This window comes from Polistes canadensis, unplaced genomic scaffold (genome assembly GCF_001313835.1).
Source record: "Polistes canadensis isolate GaletaPanama2010 unplaced genomic scaffold, ASM131383v1 scaffold_83, whole genome shotgun sequence".
In the NCBI taxonomy this organism is placed as follows: Eukaryota; Metazoa; Arthropoda; class Insecta; order Hymenoptera; family Vespidae; genus Polistes; species Polistes canadensis.
The window spans coordinates 473949-493542 of NW_014569630.1; the positions used below are offsets into that span (position 1 = coordinate 473949).

The 19594-nt window shown below is 36.4% G+C and overlaps 1 protein-coding gene across 3 annotated transcripts; it reads right to left on the bottom strand.

The window, feature by feature from the left end:
• Nucleotides 1-898: 898 nt before the first annotated feature.
• LOC106786812 (mediator of RNA polymerase II transcription subunit 13-like) lies at nt 899-18474 on the bottom strand. 3 transcript variants are annotated; one of them, XM_014748598.1, is made up of 7 exons: nt 17770-18474; nt 7614-7794; nt 7275-7365; nt 7053-7156; nt 6369-6847; nt 4969-5946; nt 899-4845 (listed from the first exon to the last, which is right to left on the bottom strand). In XM_014748598.1, the coding sequence occupies exons 2-7, from the start codon at nt 7726-7728 to the stop codon at nt 1810-1812; spliced, it is 4803 nt and encodes a 1600-aa protein (XP_014604084.1). In that variant the 5' UTR covers nt 7729-7794; nt 17770-18474; the 3' UTR covers nt 899-1809. The 3 variants fall into 3 exon arrangements, with proteins under 3 accessions (XP_014604084.1, XP_014604083.1, XP_014604082.1); XM_014748597.1 differs by having other exon boundaries at nt 899-5946; nt 6369-6844; XM_014748596.1 differs by having other exon boundaries at nt 899-5946.
• Nucleotides 18475-19594: the final 1120 nt, after the last annotated feature.

Genomic DNA, 19594 nt, shown 5'->3' on the forward strand with positions numbered 1-19594 from the left:
AATAAAATAAATTAGGATTTTCTTCTTTAATATTATTACGTATTTTGTTGTTGTTTCTTTTTATCTTAGAATTTATTAGTAATTTTTTTTAGATAATTTTGTTCAATTATCGTACCCCCAACTATCGTATATTTTTATACAATATTTCGTAATTGTTTCAAATTGATGAATAAAAATTTCACGCGCACGAATTTTTTTTTTCAGCTTACCCTAATCTTTTTTCTTACGTCCTTGATCGTAAATTTTGTATGTTCGAATAATTTTATCGATCATTTTAATCAGATAATGTGTGCACGATATGAAAAAAAAAAAAGACCAACAGCTAATAGAAACCAATTTATATTTGTCTAATTAATTAACTCTATTAAATAAAATTAATTAAATTATATTCATTTTTAAAATTATTATAAAAAGATTTTATTTCGTGTCAATTTTTGTTAAATAATACTTTTTTTGATTGTAAAAATCAAGGAGTTTAAAAATGAATGATTAAATGATTTGATAAAAGAAAAATATACCAAACTTCAAAAAGTCGAGTTAATTTTTTTGTCGGATGAAATTTCTCGGTAAAAATATTGGTATATTTTAGGAGAGTAAAACTTAAAAGTGCCTGGAACATCGAACGTTAGTTTCGCACCTGTAGAATATTTTTCTTCTCGCATTTTATCTTGCATATGAACGTGCTAATTGTAAAACAAAATGTTGAGCAGCCAGCGGTGCTCATTCAAATTCATACAAACTAAATCTTGTTAATTATAAAATTAATCGAAATTAATTGCATAAATCAATATCGTTAAAGAATCCTTATGGATTATAATAATTGATCATTTTCTAATTGCCAAATTTTTACTAATTACGAGTATTCTTTTTTTTTCCTTTCTTTCTTTCTTCCATTGTGTTTTTTTTTTTTTTTTCAATTCATTTTACAATATAATAAAATACGTAAATATCGAGCAATTAACTTATAAAGTATAATTCTTTGAAGCTAGACGAACGATACATACACACACGCGAGAATATCTTACATATAAACGTAGTAGTAGGTATCTTCTTTCCTTTTTTTTTCTTCCCCCTCCCCCCTGTATAACAACTTAATTATATAATACTTAATTACTTAAATTAATAATTATACTATTTGATAAGAGATACTTTCTTACTATATGCAAGTTAATCGAATATACATATATATACATATATTAATTTGTAAGTTAATAATTTAAAAAAAAGAAATAAAAATAAAAAATAAAATAATACTAATAATAATAATAATAATAATAAATTTAGAAAGAGTAAACGTTATCATACAATTCGTAAATCATCAATATTTTGTAGAAGGTGACAGAGAAAAAAAAAGTTTAGTTTAAAGGTGTAAATTGCTAAAGTATACGTGTAGTAGTTACATATACAATACCACATGTGTAATAGCAACGGTGAGAGACGTTTTCACATATAAAAAAATAAAGTTTCTCCTAGTTCATTATTCTCGACACGACCTTTGTTTTTACGCACTTTTTCAAAATATTCTTCTTCTTCTTCTTTTTCATTTTTTTGTTTTTCCTTTTCTCTTTTTTTGTTTAATATAATATATTTATATACCTAATGCACATTGCATTTGGGCAATGAAAGCAGGTAATAAAGTTATTATGTATATTAATATACGTTTTTAGATACATACGATAAGTTAATAAATGGCAGTGTCTGACTCGTAAAGAGTTCTTGAGAATCATAAACTGAGAGAGATGGACCCCTCATATGATAACTTCGTTATCGTTAAATCATTAAAAGAAAATAGTTCCAACAAATCGACGATTACGATGATGATCGTTCGGATTGTAATATTTCCTTTTGTTGATTCGAGGACACTTCATTGTTCGTTGCAAACGTAACTTTAGCACAATCCTTATTATCACTCTCGTTTGTCTTCTTATCGTTAGTTTGGTCCGTCGTATTGTTTTCGGTTTTAATAGATTCGTTCAAACTTTTTAAGAAATTACCCAAATGTTCGGCAGCAATCGGATTGTTGGCCCATTCGTTAGATGGGAAAACCGCCAAAAATCTTTTCTGCAACATTTCCGAGCTCATTTGTTTGTTGTCCAATAATTTGCCACAGTTTATTTTACCTTTATCCGAGTCTAAGGATGATTTTTCGTTTATGCTAGATTCCAATTTGTTAGTTGGCGAATCGTTAACTTTAACAGTACGTTCAGTTTCTTGTGTAGACGATGAAGTTTGAAGTTGATCAACGTTATTGGGATTATTCTTAGGAAGATGATTATTTTCAGGAGCGACGGAACTAGAATCTGGACTTGCGGGAGACTTTGAATTCCAGGTCTCGGTGTTCGAAATATTTTTTAAAACGTTCAATGGTGCTGCTGATAAATCGGCATTTCGGTTGTTATCATCCGAACGATTAACAGTACCGTCCTCCTCGTGTTGTCTATTTCTATTTTCATCGCTACAAACGTTGCTGTTACTTTCACTAGGTGGTGGAGATGGTGAAGCTGTTGATGATACTCTTGGACTGGCAGCTTCGCGATTGTATTGTTGCTGTTGCTGTTGTTGTTGTTGTTGCTGCTGCTGCTGTTGTTGCTGTTGCTGTTGTTGTTGTGGCTGTTGTTGCTGTTGTTGTTGACTCGGAGAATTGTTACGTTCGTTTGAATTATCTGGAATCGATTCTAAGTTAAGATCAGTCGCGGTTGTAGGAGACGTCGCGTTTTTGACATCGTTGTTGCTAGATTTCCCGTTATCTTTTCTACCTGAGAATTTGTCGTTATTTTCAGGAGCTGGCGAGTATCTTAGCTGAACGGAAAGTCTCTCAGCAAGATCTCCGGAATTTATAGATGAAGTATCGTTATTTCGAAGTGTCACATTTTTATTGGTATCATTTCTGTTTAAGCAATTAGACACAGTCCGTTCGTTGGATTGATGTTTCGATATAGGAACTGCTAAAGGTGCAACTGAGGATCTAGCGGGTTTCACTGGAGCACACTGTGCAGCTAAATGACTCTTACCAGGTACATTACCACCAACACTAGCACTTTCGGAATTTGCTATATTATTAGTTAGATAGTTATTTGGAATTGTATTATCTCTTACTCCACCTACAACACTAACACCACTATTTCCTCCTCCCCCTCCTCCTACTCCTGCCCGCGGTAATCTCAACATCGTGTCTATTTGAAACTGTTGAAGATTCGGTGCTTGGTTGAGAGCAAAAAGACTTTTCAAGGTTGGAAAAGCGGTGGTCAGATTTGAATTTGTACGATTCCCATTAATCGAGCTGGATAATCCGGTTGAAGCGTAAACTGGAGTACGTCCAGGTGTAGGAAGTGGACAATCACTGACACGATGAGCTGCAGGTGTTAAAGAACCAGGTGGTGCTCTGTAGTATCTATGCCCGCTCATCAATGTAACCACTTGTCCTTGATCGATCATCCCAGGTATATTTTCTCTTATCGGCGATTTAGCTTTGAGTTTTTTTACCGGTTGTGGTATTCTTAAAGGATGTATATCCATCTTTTTACCACCGCTTAGATCCAATATATCTCTTGGTTCTTCTCCTCGTTTCCTTTTATTACCGGAAGCATTAGTTTGACGTGGATGATTATTATCGCGATCTACTTGTTGTTTCGTTTGTCTTGGCTTTGGCGGGGGAGCAACAGGCATCCTCATTTGTCCAGTCTTTAATGCTTTCAATTCACAAGGATTGACGCATCTATCGTTAAGTGTAATACTTGGATTGACCTTTCCTAAAACGTTCTTTCGATTGTCTTTAGTATCACTTATGTCGTTCATGCTACCGCTATTACCGGGAGATTTAGGTGCAGTTAACGTTATACTTAAACTCGCAGGAATATTTAAACCACAACCGTCCAATAAATTTCTCGTGTCGTTAGAAAATAATTGATTAGATTGAGGTGAGGTTTTAGGTGATGTAACATTAATTGCACGACTAGGACCGGAATCATTAACAACGTTCATAGGTTTCTTTGGTGATATCATTTGTTGTTGTTGTTGTTGTTGTTGATCGGTTGCACACTTTCTAGGTGTTTTCGGAAGATTTTGCGGCGTTGGCATATTTGCCAATTTTTTCGCGGATTGCGTTTGACTCGTTTGCTGTCGTTTACGTTTAACTTCGGATATAGGTAAACCGGGTGGACATTTTCTTTTAACGGCTCCTACCGGGACTACGGGTGGATCGTTTGGGAATGTATAAACGTCCATTTTTGCGGAATTATTGATATTATTAACGTTGGCATTTACATTTATATTTCTATTAGCATTCATACCTATTACGCGAGTCTCGGTATCGATAAACGATTTGTTATTAACATTATTAGATTTCATATTAGGAAAGACACTCATTATCGTATTATTAATGCATTTTTTATCGTTCATTGAATTTCCGAATCCGACGTTACCATTCTCGATATTATTGGTTTTCTCAATAATTCCATCGATTTTATCTAAACCGTTATTTTTAACGTTATTATGTTCTTTCTTACAAACGATCGAATTAATTTGCGCAATATTTTCACTAACTACACTTGCATTGTTCGCATTGATCATTTTCGATGTTTTATCTAGAAGTAAATTATCGATAGACGGCGGCGGTTCCTTAGCCGCCAATTGAAATCCTTGAAGGAATTGTTTTTTCCTGTCGTTTTGTTCGGCGGCCTTTTTAATAATAGTTTTCGACATATTAAGCATGCTCTTTACCGTAGTTGGTTTGTCCACGAAAGTAACTTTACGTTTGTGCTTTTCTTGTTTCTCCATAGTTTGTAGTTTCTCCTTATCTTTCTGAAGATGTTGGAATAGCAATCCACCAGATGGTTCCCTGTCAACCTGTCCACAGTGTAACAAAACATTACTTATTACTTTTGGTTTTTTCGAATTATTATTAGCAACTGAGCATTGTTTAAGAGTTATTTTCACTCCGTTGGAATTTTGTCCATCCCCTATACTTACAACACTAAATTCAGGGCTCGTGCCTTTGACGTCGCAAGAATTAGAATTCTGTTCTCTGGAATGATAATGAGTGGGTGAACCCCTCAACACCTCGTAATTTCCATCGGAATTTTTCAATATTTTAATTGGCGTTTTGATCAGTTTATTCCCGTCTTCGTTAACCGTAGATGTTATCGTCGTATTAGTTGAAGCTGTTGTCGTACTCGTCGTCGTCGTCGTCGTGGACACTGTATTCACTGTTGGCGATGTCAGAATCGTTGTAGCCGTAGTCGTACTCGTACTTGTACCTGTAGATGCAGTTGTAGATATAGTTGGAACCACAGTTAAAGCTGTTGTCGTAACCGTAGCCGTAGCCGTAGTCGTAGCCGTAGCCGTAGTCGTTGTAGACGTAAGCGGGACCACAGTTTTAGATGCAACCGAATTAACAACTGCTGTATCAGTAGCAATTGTTAGAGGTTTCGTAGTTGAAGAGGACGTAGTTGTTTTCGCAACTGTGCTGCTGGTTTTCGATGACGATACAACAGTACCGATCGTTGACGTCACTGTTATCACGGTAGACGTCGAGGTTGTCGATAGGTTTCTATCAACAACCGAAGATGATATATCCATTACCTTCTGTTCTTCTTTGATAATTTTAGGTTTTTTCGAGCTATCGAAAGTAGTCTCTACTGCTGTTGTTGTTGTTGTTGTTGTTGTTGTTGTTGCCATTGGTGATTTATTCTTCGGCAATTCATTTTCATTTTTCTCCTTGGTTACATCGTCATCCTTCTTCGAATCTTGGTTCTTCTCTTCGGTCTCGACTTTATTTTCGATCTTCGTATTCTTCTGTTTCTCCTCGTTCTCGTCCTTCGCGTTGACCAAATTATCAATCGGTGGTAAACTGGCACCCAATCCAGGGGTCGACGGCCTCTCGTGTTGGGGTGCTTCCAAAGCTTGTTCCTCTTGTGCGACTCGATAAAAAAATCTCATTGGTGCGTTCTGTAATAAAAAAGAAAAACAAGCGAAATGCAAAATCGTACGGTACACAATAAATCATTCAATTTCCGGCAAGAAGGAACATTGTTAAAACCGGTCGATTCACCTTCCAAATAAACTACATACACCCATATGCCAAAAATGATTACCAAGTATAGGAAAGAACGAGAGGGTGAAAGTTGGTTGATGGTTGAAAATTTGACCTGAAGGGTTTTACCTGGAAGATGGATCGGCAACGATAGTGTCCGCGTTTAAGCGGTTTCTTTTTTTTTTTTTTTTTTTTTTTTTTTTTTTTTTCATTTTCATTTTCATTCTAACGAATAATATATCAGAGAATAAGAAGAGGGCTGTTTCTTTTTTTATTGTTGTTATTGTTGTTGTTATTATTGAAAGCTTGAATGAAAAATAAAAAGAAAAATCTTTACCCTTTTCCACGCGTAGATATAAGCGATGTCCATGAGTGTCCAATGTTCCGGTAAGGGTGCCCTTCGATGACATATTTCGATAGTGTGTCTGGTCATATCGATCAGATATTTCATGGCTAAGAATTTTTTAAGATGTCCCATGGTAACCATAGCAGGACATTGAAGATACCTTCTGTATTTCGTGGTATTGTTATTATTACTATTGTTTTTACTAGGGTTATTATTATTGTTGTTGTTGGTGTTGGTATTAACGGTACTGTTGTTGTTGTTGGTTATGTTGTTAATAGTGTTATTGTTGTTATTATTATTATTAACATTATTGTTAGACGAATGATCCGGTTCGTTTGTACTCGACAAAATCGTCAAGGGATCGGCACCAGGTGGAAGGTACTCGAGACTACAGCTGATTGCGTCTTCAGGCGCAAAGATTAATCGACCGCTAACATCTTCCCCTCGTTGCTCCGGAGTCGCGGCATCTGCTGAATTTGAAAAGGAAGAGGATACGAGATTTGACATTGTTGTTGTTACGCATTCATCTTTTTCTCTCTCTCTCTCATTTTTTTTTTTTTTTTTAATTTTTTCTTCATCCCGTGAACTTTTATTTTAAACCCCATGAAATTATCGTGTTCTGTTTCGTATACACATACGCGTATTAAAAAAATAATATGAAACAATTCTATTTACCATATTGGGGATGTCCTCGATAAAATTCTCTTCTTTTTCTCATCTCTTTGTGATAAATTCCAGGAACTATTTTGTACACGATGTCTTGCAATGTTTTATCAGCTCTAAAGAGAGAAACACAAAACAAATAATATATTGTTCATTTATTATATATAAATTAACGAAATATTATATCAAAAGTGTTTGCAATTTAATCGATAGGAGGATATATCGTTAACGTACTTGATGTTTGGCTTAGCCTTGTTCAACGCATGATTGCAAGTAGGACACCGTGCCTCTTTGTTCAAGTGTTTTAGAATACAGCTTCTGCAAACTGTAGACAATCGAATGGTATGATAAATATTTGTTTGTTTGTTTCGATTGATTAATAATTATTCTCTATAACACACCCCCTCCCCATGATAACTTATGGAAATATAATTTCATATCAAACCAATTTGATTTTAACACGGCAACGAATAATTATTAGGGGGATTGGGGTTGGGGGAGGAGGAAAAGGGTTATAGAGAATAAAAAATAAACACAAATTAATATATCATTCGCAAATATAATTTTACTTACAAGAATGCAAACACTCTACGACCGTTGTCGCATCTATCAAATATCCTCTGCATAGAGGACAGATGAGATAGGGATTCACGTCCCGTAAAAGAGCTCTCTTTCCGACCCCTGCCATGTTCTCTCTTTTTTTTTTTTTCTTTTTCTTCCTGAGGCCTTTTGTTGACCGTTCGTTAGGAGAAAACTGAAAGAGACAAAAAGTATAATATCAATAATAACCAACTCGTATCCAAAGTTACATTAATTTCAATAATAAGATTAATGCGAATTGAGATAGATCGTTAGATTGTTCAAATGAAAATACGAAAAATGAATAAAATCAAATTCGAAATAATAACGATACTGTCTTTCATATTTTGTTTAGGGATCGGTTTTTTATTCGCAATGAGGTATCTAATCGCAATACATGCGAACGGTGGTGTGTTGTGTGCACCGGTTGTGTCGTCCCGTGTGGGACACACACAAACACAAACCACACACACACACAATCGCTTAACCCACTTTCCCGAAGGTTTCTCAGGTAGCTAGAATCCCGTTGGTTGTGTCCCGCTCGTCGCGGTAGACCCGCCATTCTTGTGTTGAAAGAATCCGTGAGAGAGAAAGAGTGCGAAAGAAAGAAAGAAAGAAAGAAAGAAAAAGAAGAAAAATGAAGAAGGGTAAAAAAGAAAAGAGAAGAGAAGAAGGAAAAAGGATAGAGAAAAATGAATGGACATGCGACATGCTTCTTCTATTCGACGACTTGTTGGTTGTTCGATGATTTGTGCGATGACCTATCCATCCGTTCCCCTTACCCCTCCCCAGGTATATCTCCATGACAGTCCGCAAGATCAGAAAATACCTTCATCTTTTTTGTTTGTTTTTTTTTTTCTACTTTTATCCAACCGTTCGTAGTTCCCTTGGTATCCCCACCCCAAATCACCCTACCAGCAGAAGCAGAAGCAGCAGCAGCACCACCATAGCAGCACACAGTAGTAATACACCAGAACAGAACACAGAACAGCACAGCACAGCACAGCTCCGAGCACCGACAACCAGCCAGCAGGGCCATCGAACGTCCCTCTCGTATGCGTATTTATGAGCATGCATACCGACGAATACACTACCTGCCTGTTATTGATCGAATATCGCGTTATTTTACGAAGCCGCGATAAGTCGGCGGAGGACCCTCTTTTTATTCAATTCGAAATAACACAAAACACGTGATTCTTATCCAATTATCCCTAACTTCAATGATACGGGGTTTTCGAAGGTTGGGGGGGGGGAAGGGGTTGTTCGTATTGTTTTTCTTTATTCTCACATTCTTCATTGTTATTATTCCCGTATTACTTTAATTTTATAACTCGTTATAAAATATACAATTATATTGTTCGTTAATTATATTATATTACTCAGTAAATGTTCATTCATTTCCAATCAATTTATGTCAGTTGTGTTTTAAGACACCACCGGTGGTATATAATAATCGTTGCTCGTTACATTTTCACGAAGAATTGTTTTTTTCTTCTTCATTTTCTTCCTTTATTTCTTTCTCCAATATTCCCCTGCTCACCCCCACCCACCCTCCTATCCCCATCCCCATGTGATCGATCTGATGCTAAAGCTTATGTATGTACGTAAGTGCGTCTCTCTCTGTGTTTGTGTGTGTGTGTACGTGTGCGTATTTGTATAACCCCTATTGTGGACGATGTGTCGTGTCATGTTATGTTCATTTTCCCACTCGGTTTGATCGTTCGTTTAAAAATTAAAACATTTTGTCATTTCTTCTTTCGAATCGTTTTTACGTTTCACTGTCAAAACTATTTCTAATTATCCTGCATTATTACTGATCCACCTCCTATTTTATCGGCTTTTCTCCTATGTATACACATCATGAACCCTCGCATATATATCTATATATATATATGTATATGTATATGTATATATGCTTCAATACCGATTAATCCTACAGATCTCTGATCGTATCTCACGATTCTTTATCGCGGTTACTCGTTACCGACCTGTGCTACCAGTTGCATTGGATGCACACGTGTCAGATATAAACGTTGCCAATTTACATCTTTTTGATACAACATACATCCCAACGATTACGATCAAAGAAAATATCAAGTGCATCGTTATGAGAATAAGGACCGACCGAATCAATGGCGATCAGTTTTGTACGTTCGATAAGGAAATAGAATGTTCAAGAGGAAAGAAGAAGAAGAAGAGGAATAAAAAGATGAGGATGAGGGGATTGAGGGGTTGCTTGTTAGAAGAGGATTGAATAAAGGTGTAATGATTGGAGTTAAGAATGCATTATTCCTGTTACAGGCAGGTACACCTTATACTATTGGAATAGGTTGGAAGGAATATCCAATTCCTATGATATCTGAGTACTTTCTAAAGTTTCCTGACAACTAGTAGGATAATCATAAAATATTCAATGGATTATCAACACAAAATTGCGACTTGATAATAATGTAATACGTTTTTTTTTAACGTATTTTCTTTTTTATAAATTAAATGTTAATCTATGTTAAAAATTAGATTCACATTAAAGAAATATAATAAATACTTTAGGGGTACGAGAGAATAATGAAATTAATAAAATATAGTTAAATTAAATCAAATAATCAATATTATAATTATTTTTATAATGTAAGTGCAAAATTTAAAACATATATCCGAATATATGAAGAGAAAGAAAAAAATAAAAAATATAGTGCAATGTAAAGGTATTTTTTCTTATTACCAATTGTTAAATATAAATATATGTTTATGTGTTAACGTGTTAAATAAAGATCCTGCATAGATCAATGAGTAGAACAGCTGTCCACGAACCGAGTAAATTGTCCTCTCGGTCTCGAAAATATAAAAATTAATTTTATTTAAATTAATTTTTGTGTGGAGATGACGTCATGATGACGTAGTGATGGGCGGTGAGGGTTGCCTCGAGTGATGGCCACCCCTCCCTGATATTATTTGTGCATTTCGTATGTACGGAGAGAGGGTGGCCACGAAATAATGACCACCCCCTGGAGGTATAACTTATGCTTCTGTCAAAATGTTTACTTTTTTCTTTTTTAAATAAAGATATTTAAAAAACATAAAACAAAGATCGCGCGTGCCACTTCCTTGCACATCACGTGATTCTGTTACAAATTCTCATTTTCGAGAAAATTTTCGAACTTTTGTCTTTTCGCATATTATGTAACATAATCCCCCCCCCCCTGCAAAATTTTCTTTTTGAGACCGGGAGGACTCGAAATTCAGGATCTTTCGCTTTTAAGGCAACTGCTTTATCCATTGAACTTCCAGTCTCCTTGTTCAGCTTCCCCACGAATATCTATTTATGTATAAAAATTGATAACAGGAGAATAAGATATAACAGTCGATTGCACAATTTCGTGTGCATCAGTTCCATTGGATATGCACGTGTCACATATATAAACGTTGTCAATTTATATCTTTTTGAAATTTACTCTAAAATACTTGATTGTACAAATGTATTTACTGTAAATGTAAAGTTTCTACAAATTTAAGAGTTATCTTGAATTTCTAATGAAAAATGAAGAATTGAAAATATGGTATGCAATATCGCAAGATTTTATATTAGTTAGAATTTGCCTGTTTACTTGGTTGTCCGTAAATTATAACATAATAAATTAATTGGCGTATGCTAATAGTCAATTTTATGTGCGTTAAAGTTATTGTAAAACATGATAAATTAAAAAATATGATACCCAATATTAAACAGATACCATATATTGGATAAAAGTTAACCTATTTATCGCGTTGCTCGGCAAATTCGCGCCGAATTATATACATTAATTACATTCATTATTTTAATTATACAAAATATTAACATACGCACACATATTGACTTATATAGAAAATACGTTCAAAAATTTCATATATTTTTAATAACGAATAACATTTATCACAAACCTTTTTACTTTCGATCATGTGATTCTCCAGACGGTCGCCATATTGGATTAGATAGTTCAGAAAATTCCTACCGATTCGAGAAAGAAATATTTTCCATTCAAAATATAATAATCGGCACGTATTATATCGAGATACGAACGCGTAGCTTAAAACTTTTCATTTATTTTTTTTCTTTTTCTTTTTCTTTTCAATTGATACGAATTTTGTACGACAATTCAATAAAGTACGTTGGGTGTACGTATTTGCATATATACGTGTGATATAAAGGATCATCTAGTCATATAAATTCTTTCATTTTCTTCACACCCATATCCCTCACCCTTCTACCCCTCTCCACACCTTCGAGCAAACGTCTTTGAATAGTTATATATATATAAGAACGTTTAGAGACGCGTTCTCGACACTCTAACGTCTATTTATATCGAGGATACTTCGTGTAAGAAAGAAGCAAAATTCTCCCGTGCGCCATAGTAAGCTTCAAAGAAACAGAAAACAAGAATGACAAAGAAATAAAAAATAAATTCAATGAATTAAATATTGGTGGAGGGAGGGAGGGGGGGCGGATGGGTGATCAAGGAAAAATTTAAAAACTCGGATAATCGAATTTTTTAACGAGATAAATGAAGATAAAATTATTCCACTTGAGAGATGGAGTTTTTATTAAGTGTTTGAAAAGAAAAATGGGGTACGAGTGAATGTTATTTTCTTCTTTCAATATTTGAGATAATTGCATTGCTAGATAATGTTTAGATTAAAGTTTATGCACTTATGTCAAATTAAATAAAATATGTTAATTAGTATTTCTTTACTTTTTTAATTAATAACAGTGGCACGAATCAACTGAAATGATATTACAAACGTATTTGATGATTTATTTTGTAATATAAATAATTTTAATTTTTTCATTTACCCCCCCGCTATCGCGCGTATTTGATCAGGTACAATTAATGACTGATATTAATTGGAATTAAATTCGACGTTTTGTGATAATGAAATAAGAACGTGAATGATGTTTCCGATTTAAAATAGGAACAAAATATTTCTTTGATAAAAATGATTTAAAAAGGTATCATTAGAATTCCGCGTTTAATTGGTTTCGAGAGATCAAGAATAATTTTTATCTTTCCACCCGCGGATATACGTATTTTTGTATAGATAATAAATACGTGGACACGCTGGAAAGGTTTTGTTTTTACGAGTTAAAACTTTTACATTGGCTTTTGCAAATGTTTGTCGTTGTTTGATGTTTAGATTATATTTATTCGTAGAAGTTATTCAGTAGGCTGCTGTTTTCTTAGTCTGAAACCGTAGGTACCTATCGACGTGACTTCGATCACAAACGATTACAAAACTCTCGACAAGTATTTTTATTTTATTTTTTTTTTTCGAAGTTTAAAATTGAAAGAGGATATCTTGTCCAGCATTTTAACGCATTTTAATTCTTATCCTGAAAGAAAATATATAAAAAAAAATAGAAAATAGGGGGGAAAACAAAATTATGAATAAAAATTTGAATTTTTTTTTTTTACTCAAATCGTATGAAATTTTTTGTAGAACAAGTTTCAAATTTGTAATTTACAAAATTTTACATTAAATAATATTAATTTGTGTTACGTTTGATCGATCGTAATATTAAATGGTGTACATAAACTGTTAGTTAGGGGGATTTAGAATACTTTCAAAGATATAAATAGCATGAAAGTAATGATTCAATGACTACTGCAACGATAATTCATTTCGTTCGTAATCCTAATATATTATATTAAATGCAAAACAAAAACAACTAACAAAAATATTTGCATTTAGCGTTAAAGTAGTACAAATACGCGCATCAATTTATGTGTATCTCTTAAACAAATTACATAATTAATAAAACCCCCCTTTTCCTCCCTACCTCCCACGTTATTATTTGCATCCGCATATGAAACACGTTTGTTTTTCGATCTGTGCGTGAGTATTTGACAATGAACGGTGAGATATACGGGCTAACCCTCAATTTAAACGTCATTCGATACTGAACATGGAAACTTAAGTAGAATCATGATGCAAATGATTTTAATTAAAGTAATAGAGAATTGTTTATAAGTTAAAGTAATAGAATTCAATATCTCATTCGGCAAATTCCATGGGATCAATTTTACATTAACAAACACCCTTACGCAATTATTATTCCATATCATTATTATTTTGCAATAATATTTCAGACTATGATGATTTTTTTTTTGGATTAGAATGCCAAGTAAACGGGACGACGATGTTATTTTTTTAAATTCTACACAATCGTAGAAAGGGGGGGGGAAGACATTTCAACCCTCCTCTCAGTAGTAGGGTACAACATTTTCTCAACAAAAAAAAACAAAAAACTAATATGAATTAAAAAAGATTCTTTTAAGAAACAACTGTTAACGAGATGTAATTTATTTTTCTAGATCATCGAGAGATTTTTCTTTGAAAATAATTCGAATTTGTTCGAACTTATTATTTCGTAGATTTTCATTTAACCGAAATATTTTATTTTATTCGCGAGAATTTTGTTCTATTTATTTCCCCACTCTTATCGTGTACTCGTCTTTCTCTATTTTTCCCTTTGTACCTTTTTCCGAGTTACAGATTAGACCCCCCCAGCTGTTCCCTGATCTCTCTTTCTCTCCCCCCCTACCCCCTTACCTCCTACCCCCCGTATAAACGTAGTTTCAATACGCATGCGAGCGTTAAACCCCTCCCTTCCCCATAAGAAAAGAGAAAGAAAGAAAAGGAAAGATAGATGGGAACGAGACGACCCTATACGTTGACGAAGACGACCAAGACGAGGACGACAAGGACGAGGACGACAAGGACGAGGACGACAAGGACGAGGATGATGCTATATAAAACGAGAGTTTCGAAGTAACCTAGCGACCAAGTCGAAGGACCAAGAAAAATGTGCGACCTGGCTGAGAAAACGTTCGATCGTTTCCTTTTCTCTCTCTCTTTCTCTCTCGCACTATCTATCTCTTTCTAACTTTTCTAGTTTTCTTTTTATTCCCTAGATTTTTATTTTTGTTCCCACCTCACCCTCGTAAGACATTAGAAATTTTCAACTTTTAATTCAATTACATGTCAATGAAAATTGAGAGAGTAGAGTTTTGTATTTCTGAGACATATTATATTTTTTTATAGTAATATATATTAATAATTTATATCTCGTTTTTATATTAGTAAAAAATGTATAATGTTGATATATTTAAAAAGAAAAAACATGAGATTTATTTTAATATTTCTTTAGGATTTCTTTTCTCAAGAACACTTACAATGATGAAAACTTGAATGTACATTTTTCTTCTATTTTCAAATTGTAATATCATTTTCTATCAAACATATACGACTTGTCAGACTTCTATATATATATATATCTCTCTCTCTTTTTATTTTCTTGTTTACTCACGTATACTTATATTCTCTTATCTTTGTTACTAATCAACTAATGCGAGCCAAACACAAATTTCATTTCAAACAACAATTTCCCTTCCTATTTTCTCTAACATAACATTAATCCAAATTTTTCCATCGTTTATCAAATTGCATCTCAAACAACGAGATCGCAAGTATATTTTATATATAAAAAGAAAAACAAAACTGATGTGCTGTACTTATGTACGCACGTAAGAAGTTATACTTCTTAAGCGTACCAAAACGAAATATAACCTTTATAACCTCAAAAATAACTTCAATTTGCGCGCGCATCGTTAATATCGACAACTTCGTGGTGTCGATTTTTCGGTCGCATCTAACTTCATCTTTCCAAAACGCCCGCCAAAAGAAGTATAACTATATATCATGTTTAAATCTTTTACAAAAAAAAAGGGAAGAAAAAAAAAACGGTATTTCGTTAACGATATCGAATTCCTCCCAATATCTTTGTCCTCGTTACTATCCCGCACATTATTATTATTATTATTATTATTATTATTATTATTTATCTTTTCTCCGAGTTTAAAGTTATAAATGTACGCATTTAAAATTCAACTTGGTATACTACGTATCATTATCGTGGGGAACGGAGAGGGTGAAGGGGAAAGGGGGGGATCGTCTTCGGCTTGGATCGGAAATGCAACGAGTTGATAACGCAAAGAAGAAAACAACTTTTGCCTTCCTCTCATCTCCTCCTCTTCACGCCACCTTCTCGACCACCTCTTCTGCCACCTCCTTCTTCTACCCCCACCACTTTCATTTTACCATTCAATATCATTTTCTCTATCTCATTTTACTCTCTCTTATCCCTTATTCCTACTATTCCTTCCTACTTACTCTCACGATATTTGTTGTCCTCGGACAGAACGGGAACAGAACGGGAACGGAACAGAACACATGAACACAACGGAGAAAGAAGAAAACCAAGAAGAAGAGAGAGAAGAAGTGAGTTTATGTTGAAGGAAAAAAAAAAAAATCAGCAAATACAAAAAGTATCTACTACGTGTGCGCGAGAAAGGCGGAAGAAGAAGGGGAAAGAGAGAGAGTGAGAAAGAGAGAGAGGAAGAGGGGTGATTCCAGAAGGGAAGGGAAGAGAAGAGAAGGGGGAGAGGAAGAGGAAAACCCTGAATTAGGAGAGAAAGAGAGGAAGATAAAGACGAATGGACGGATAGATCGCACGAGGGCGCTCGCAAACGTATGAACGTGAGTTAGGGTAATGTGTGTGTGTGCGCGCGCGCGCACCATACAACTTTCTCTCTCTCTTGGGTTCAGGTTTAAAAGGGAAAAAGAGAGAGAGAGAGAGAGATAAAGAGACGGAGGAACCGCCCTCTCCGTCCTTCTCCCCTCTCAAAGTTGCTTGTGTTCAACCGGCGAGTTTGCTGTATGCTGCTCTCCAATACGGTCACTACTCTACTACTACTAATACTACTTTACTACTACTTTACTACTACTATACTACTGCTACTACTATTACTACTACTACTACTATTACTACTACTACTATTGCTTCTACTATTATTATTATTACTATTATTACAATTAGTATTGTTATTGTTATTGCTACTGGCATTGCCATCATTACAATTACACTAATCTTCTGGCATTATCTTTAGAAATGTGCATAAGTGTTTATGCGCGTGCGTAAAAGACCGCCAGATCACACACACACACGTATATACACATGCATGAGAAACGATGCAATGAAGAAGAAGAAGAAGAAGACGATGAAGACGACAACAACAACAACCAACGAAGACGACTACGAAGAGGAGGAGAAGAAGAAGAAGAAGAAGAAGTTGGTGGAGGAATACGACAGTGCCAAGAGAGAGCTATGTATCTTTTTCGATCTCGTATAAATATATAATATATTACTACTACTACTACTACTACTACGTTGTTTCATACATGCACAGTTAGGGGCACCCCCCACCGGTGCTGTTCTCTGTTCGTTCTTCGATGCCCTCCTCCTCCTCCTCCTCCTTTTCCTCCTTCTCATTATTCTCCACCTCCTTCGTCCTGTCTGCCTGCGTTCTTTTCTAACGATGTGTATGTTATGTTTGTCGTATAGAGAAAAGGAAAAAAATTAAAGGATAAAAAAAAAAAAGGATACAAAAAACAAAATGAAAAAAAAATAAAAGAATTGCATTTCCATTCAACCCCCCCCCACCCGCCCCTCTCACTACTCTGCGCCGCCGCGGCGTCAATCATGTCCCGTCCCGTCCCACCTCCACCGCCACCTCCACTACCATCATCACTACCACCACCATCACCACCACCATCGCTACCATGTTCTCCTCCTTCTCCTCCTACTTTCCTTTGTGCGGTACGCGGAGTGGCCTCCGCCGTCTGCAGGCGCGTTATCGCGTGCAACTCTTGCAACTGTGTGTATTATATATATTGCACATATATATGTATATGTATATAACACACACACACACTTACTTACATTATGCGGGTCTCTCTCTCTTAATGCACGTATTACACAGAGAGACAGCGGGAGACATGTAGAGAGAATCAATCACACACACAGCAGAGACACATGTAAAAAATACATGTATACTTTTCTCTCTCATTCTGATATACACATACATAAACAACACAGACAGACAGACGCACACTTTTATAGAAAACTACTGTAAGTCTTCTTGTATATAAAAGAGAGAGCTGTGTGTGTTCACGAAACACAACATCCCTCTCCTCTCGACGATAGGGGAAAGAAAAGAAAAGAGAGAGAGAAAAAAAAAAAAGGAAAAGAAAAGAAAAAAATAAGAAACTAACGTACCTTTTAGACGTACAGAAGATTCATAATTATTCCATTGGTTTATGCACTGTTCCAATAATAATCCAGTCTACTACTCGTCCATTTGAGATACGAGAAACGAGACTCGAATATTCTCGGTTACGACGAGCGCGGAGAGACGGTGACGAAAAGTAGAGCCGTACAACAGCGCCAAGTACTACCGCGCGGCAGTTTTCACAACTAATGGCCAACGGCGGTCCACTAATACTATTCCAACAACAACTACTACTATTACTACTGTTATGGACGACAGGGATAGAAATAATGACGAGGACGACGATGACAACGACGATGACGACGAGGACGGTGACGACGGTGACGACGGTGACGACGACGACGACGACGAGGAAGGCATCGAGACTTGCTCGGCGGGTGCCAGAGAATTGTGGGGTAGTGGTGGAGATGGTGGTGGTAGTGGTGGTGGGGTGGTTATGATGGTGGTGATGGTGGTGGTGGTAATGTTATAGTGGTAGGGGATGGGTTGTTGCGAGGGGGGTTGGGGTAGGATAGATATGGTAGGGAAAGAAAGAAAGAAAGAGAGAGAAAGAGAGGAGAGTACAGTGGTGAGAACTCACGCAGCGGCAGCAGAGAAGCTAACGTAATACAAACGACCGAGTACCACGGCAACTCGTGCCAAACTGAACCTAACTCTCCAACGAACGCCAGCCGAGCGCTCCTCCACTGGGCTATGCCCTTTCCCCTCCCTCAGTCCCTTCCTTCATCCCTTCGCTAGGTTCCCCTCTTTGTCCCACACCAACGCTCACTCAACTCCTCTTTCTCATTTCAACTAATGTTCGTTTTATCCCACCGTCCTCGAATACTCTCTCTCTCTCTCTCTCTCTCTCTTTCGTTCTTTTCTTGCTTTCCCCTTCTGCCCCTTCTCACTCACTTTCTCACTCTCTCTCTCTCACTCCCCTCCCTTCCTCTCCACTCCTCTTATCCCGTCACCCGTGCGTTCGCGCGCACCTTCGACCGGCATGCCTGCTCGCCTCGTCTGCCTTCCTTCCTTGCTTGCTTGCTTGCTTACTTGCTTGCTTGCTTACTTGCTTGCTTGCTTGCTGTACTATGCTCTGATATACTCTGCTTACTGTGCTGTTCTTCCTATCCAGAAGAATTTCGCTTCCATCGCTTTCTTCCCTTTTTTGTTCCCTTCATTCTGAACTCATGGATATCATGCTTTTCTCTCCCCTGTTTCCATACAACCCCCCTGTCCCTTCCTCGAACCCTCCCCCCCATTTATACTACCCCAGTTTCTCTTCTCTCTCTCTCTCTCTCTTTCTTTCAGTTCGTTAGGTAGCACGTAACACAACGAGAAGCCACATCGTACGTACCAACACATCGATGAACTCTTTCTCTCTCTCTCTCTCTCTCCTTCTCTCTCTATCCCTCTCCTCCCTCCCTTCCCCTCTCTCTCTCTCTATCAAGCCACCGGAGAGAGCGGGTCGCCTTCCTGCCGGGTTACGAGTCGCAAACTCCCCTCTATTCGTGAACGCCGCTCTTTTACCACCCCTCCATGCTTTCTCTCTCTCTCTCTCTCTCTCTCTCTTTCTCTGTCTCTTTCTCTGTCTCTTTCTCTCCATCCATCTCCCCCACCCCTCTCGATCAGCGGGTTCTTCTCTTCTCTTCTATCCTTCTCTATCTTTCTATATCTTTCTCTCCCTTTCACCGACACCAGTTTCTCTCTCTTTCTCTTTCTCTCTCTCTTTCGTTTCCCTCTCTTCGACCCATGATACGAGAAAAACCCCTCGGCAACGAGACTCGCCACTGCCAACGTCCTGTCCTGGCTCCCTTTTGCCTTCTACGATCC

What these genes read in the sequence shown, in the direction of transcription:
- LOC106786812 (XM_014748596.1), bottom strand. Translation starts at nt 7,728, where the DNA reads ATGGCAGGGGTCGGAAAGAGAGCTCTTTTACGGGACGTGAATCCCTAT. An exon ending in AAGGCTAAGCCAAACATCAA is followed by an intron (nt 7,157 to 7,274) that starts GTACGTTAACGA and finishes TTCTCTCTTTAG; the next exon opens with AGCTGATAAAACATTGCAAG. An exon ending in ATATCTACGCGTGGAAAAGG is followed by an intron (nt 5,947 to 6,368) that starts GTAAAGATTTTT and finishes TTTTTATTACAG; the next exon opens with AACGCACCAATGAGATTTTT.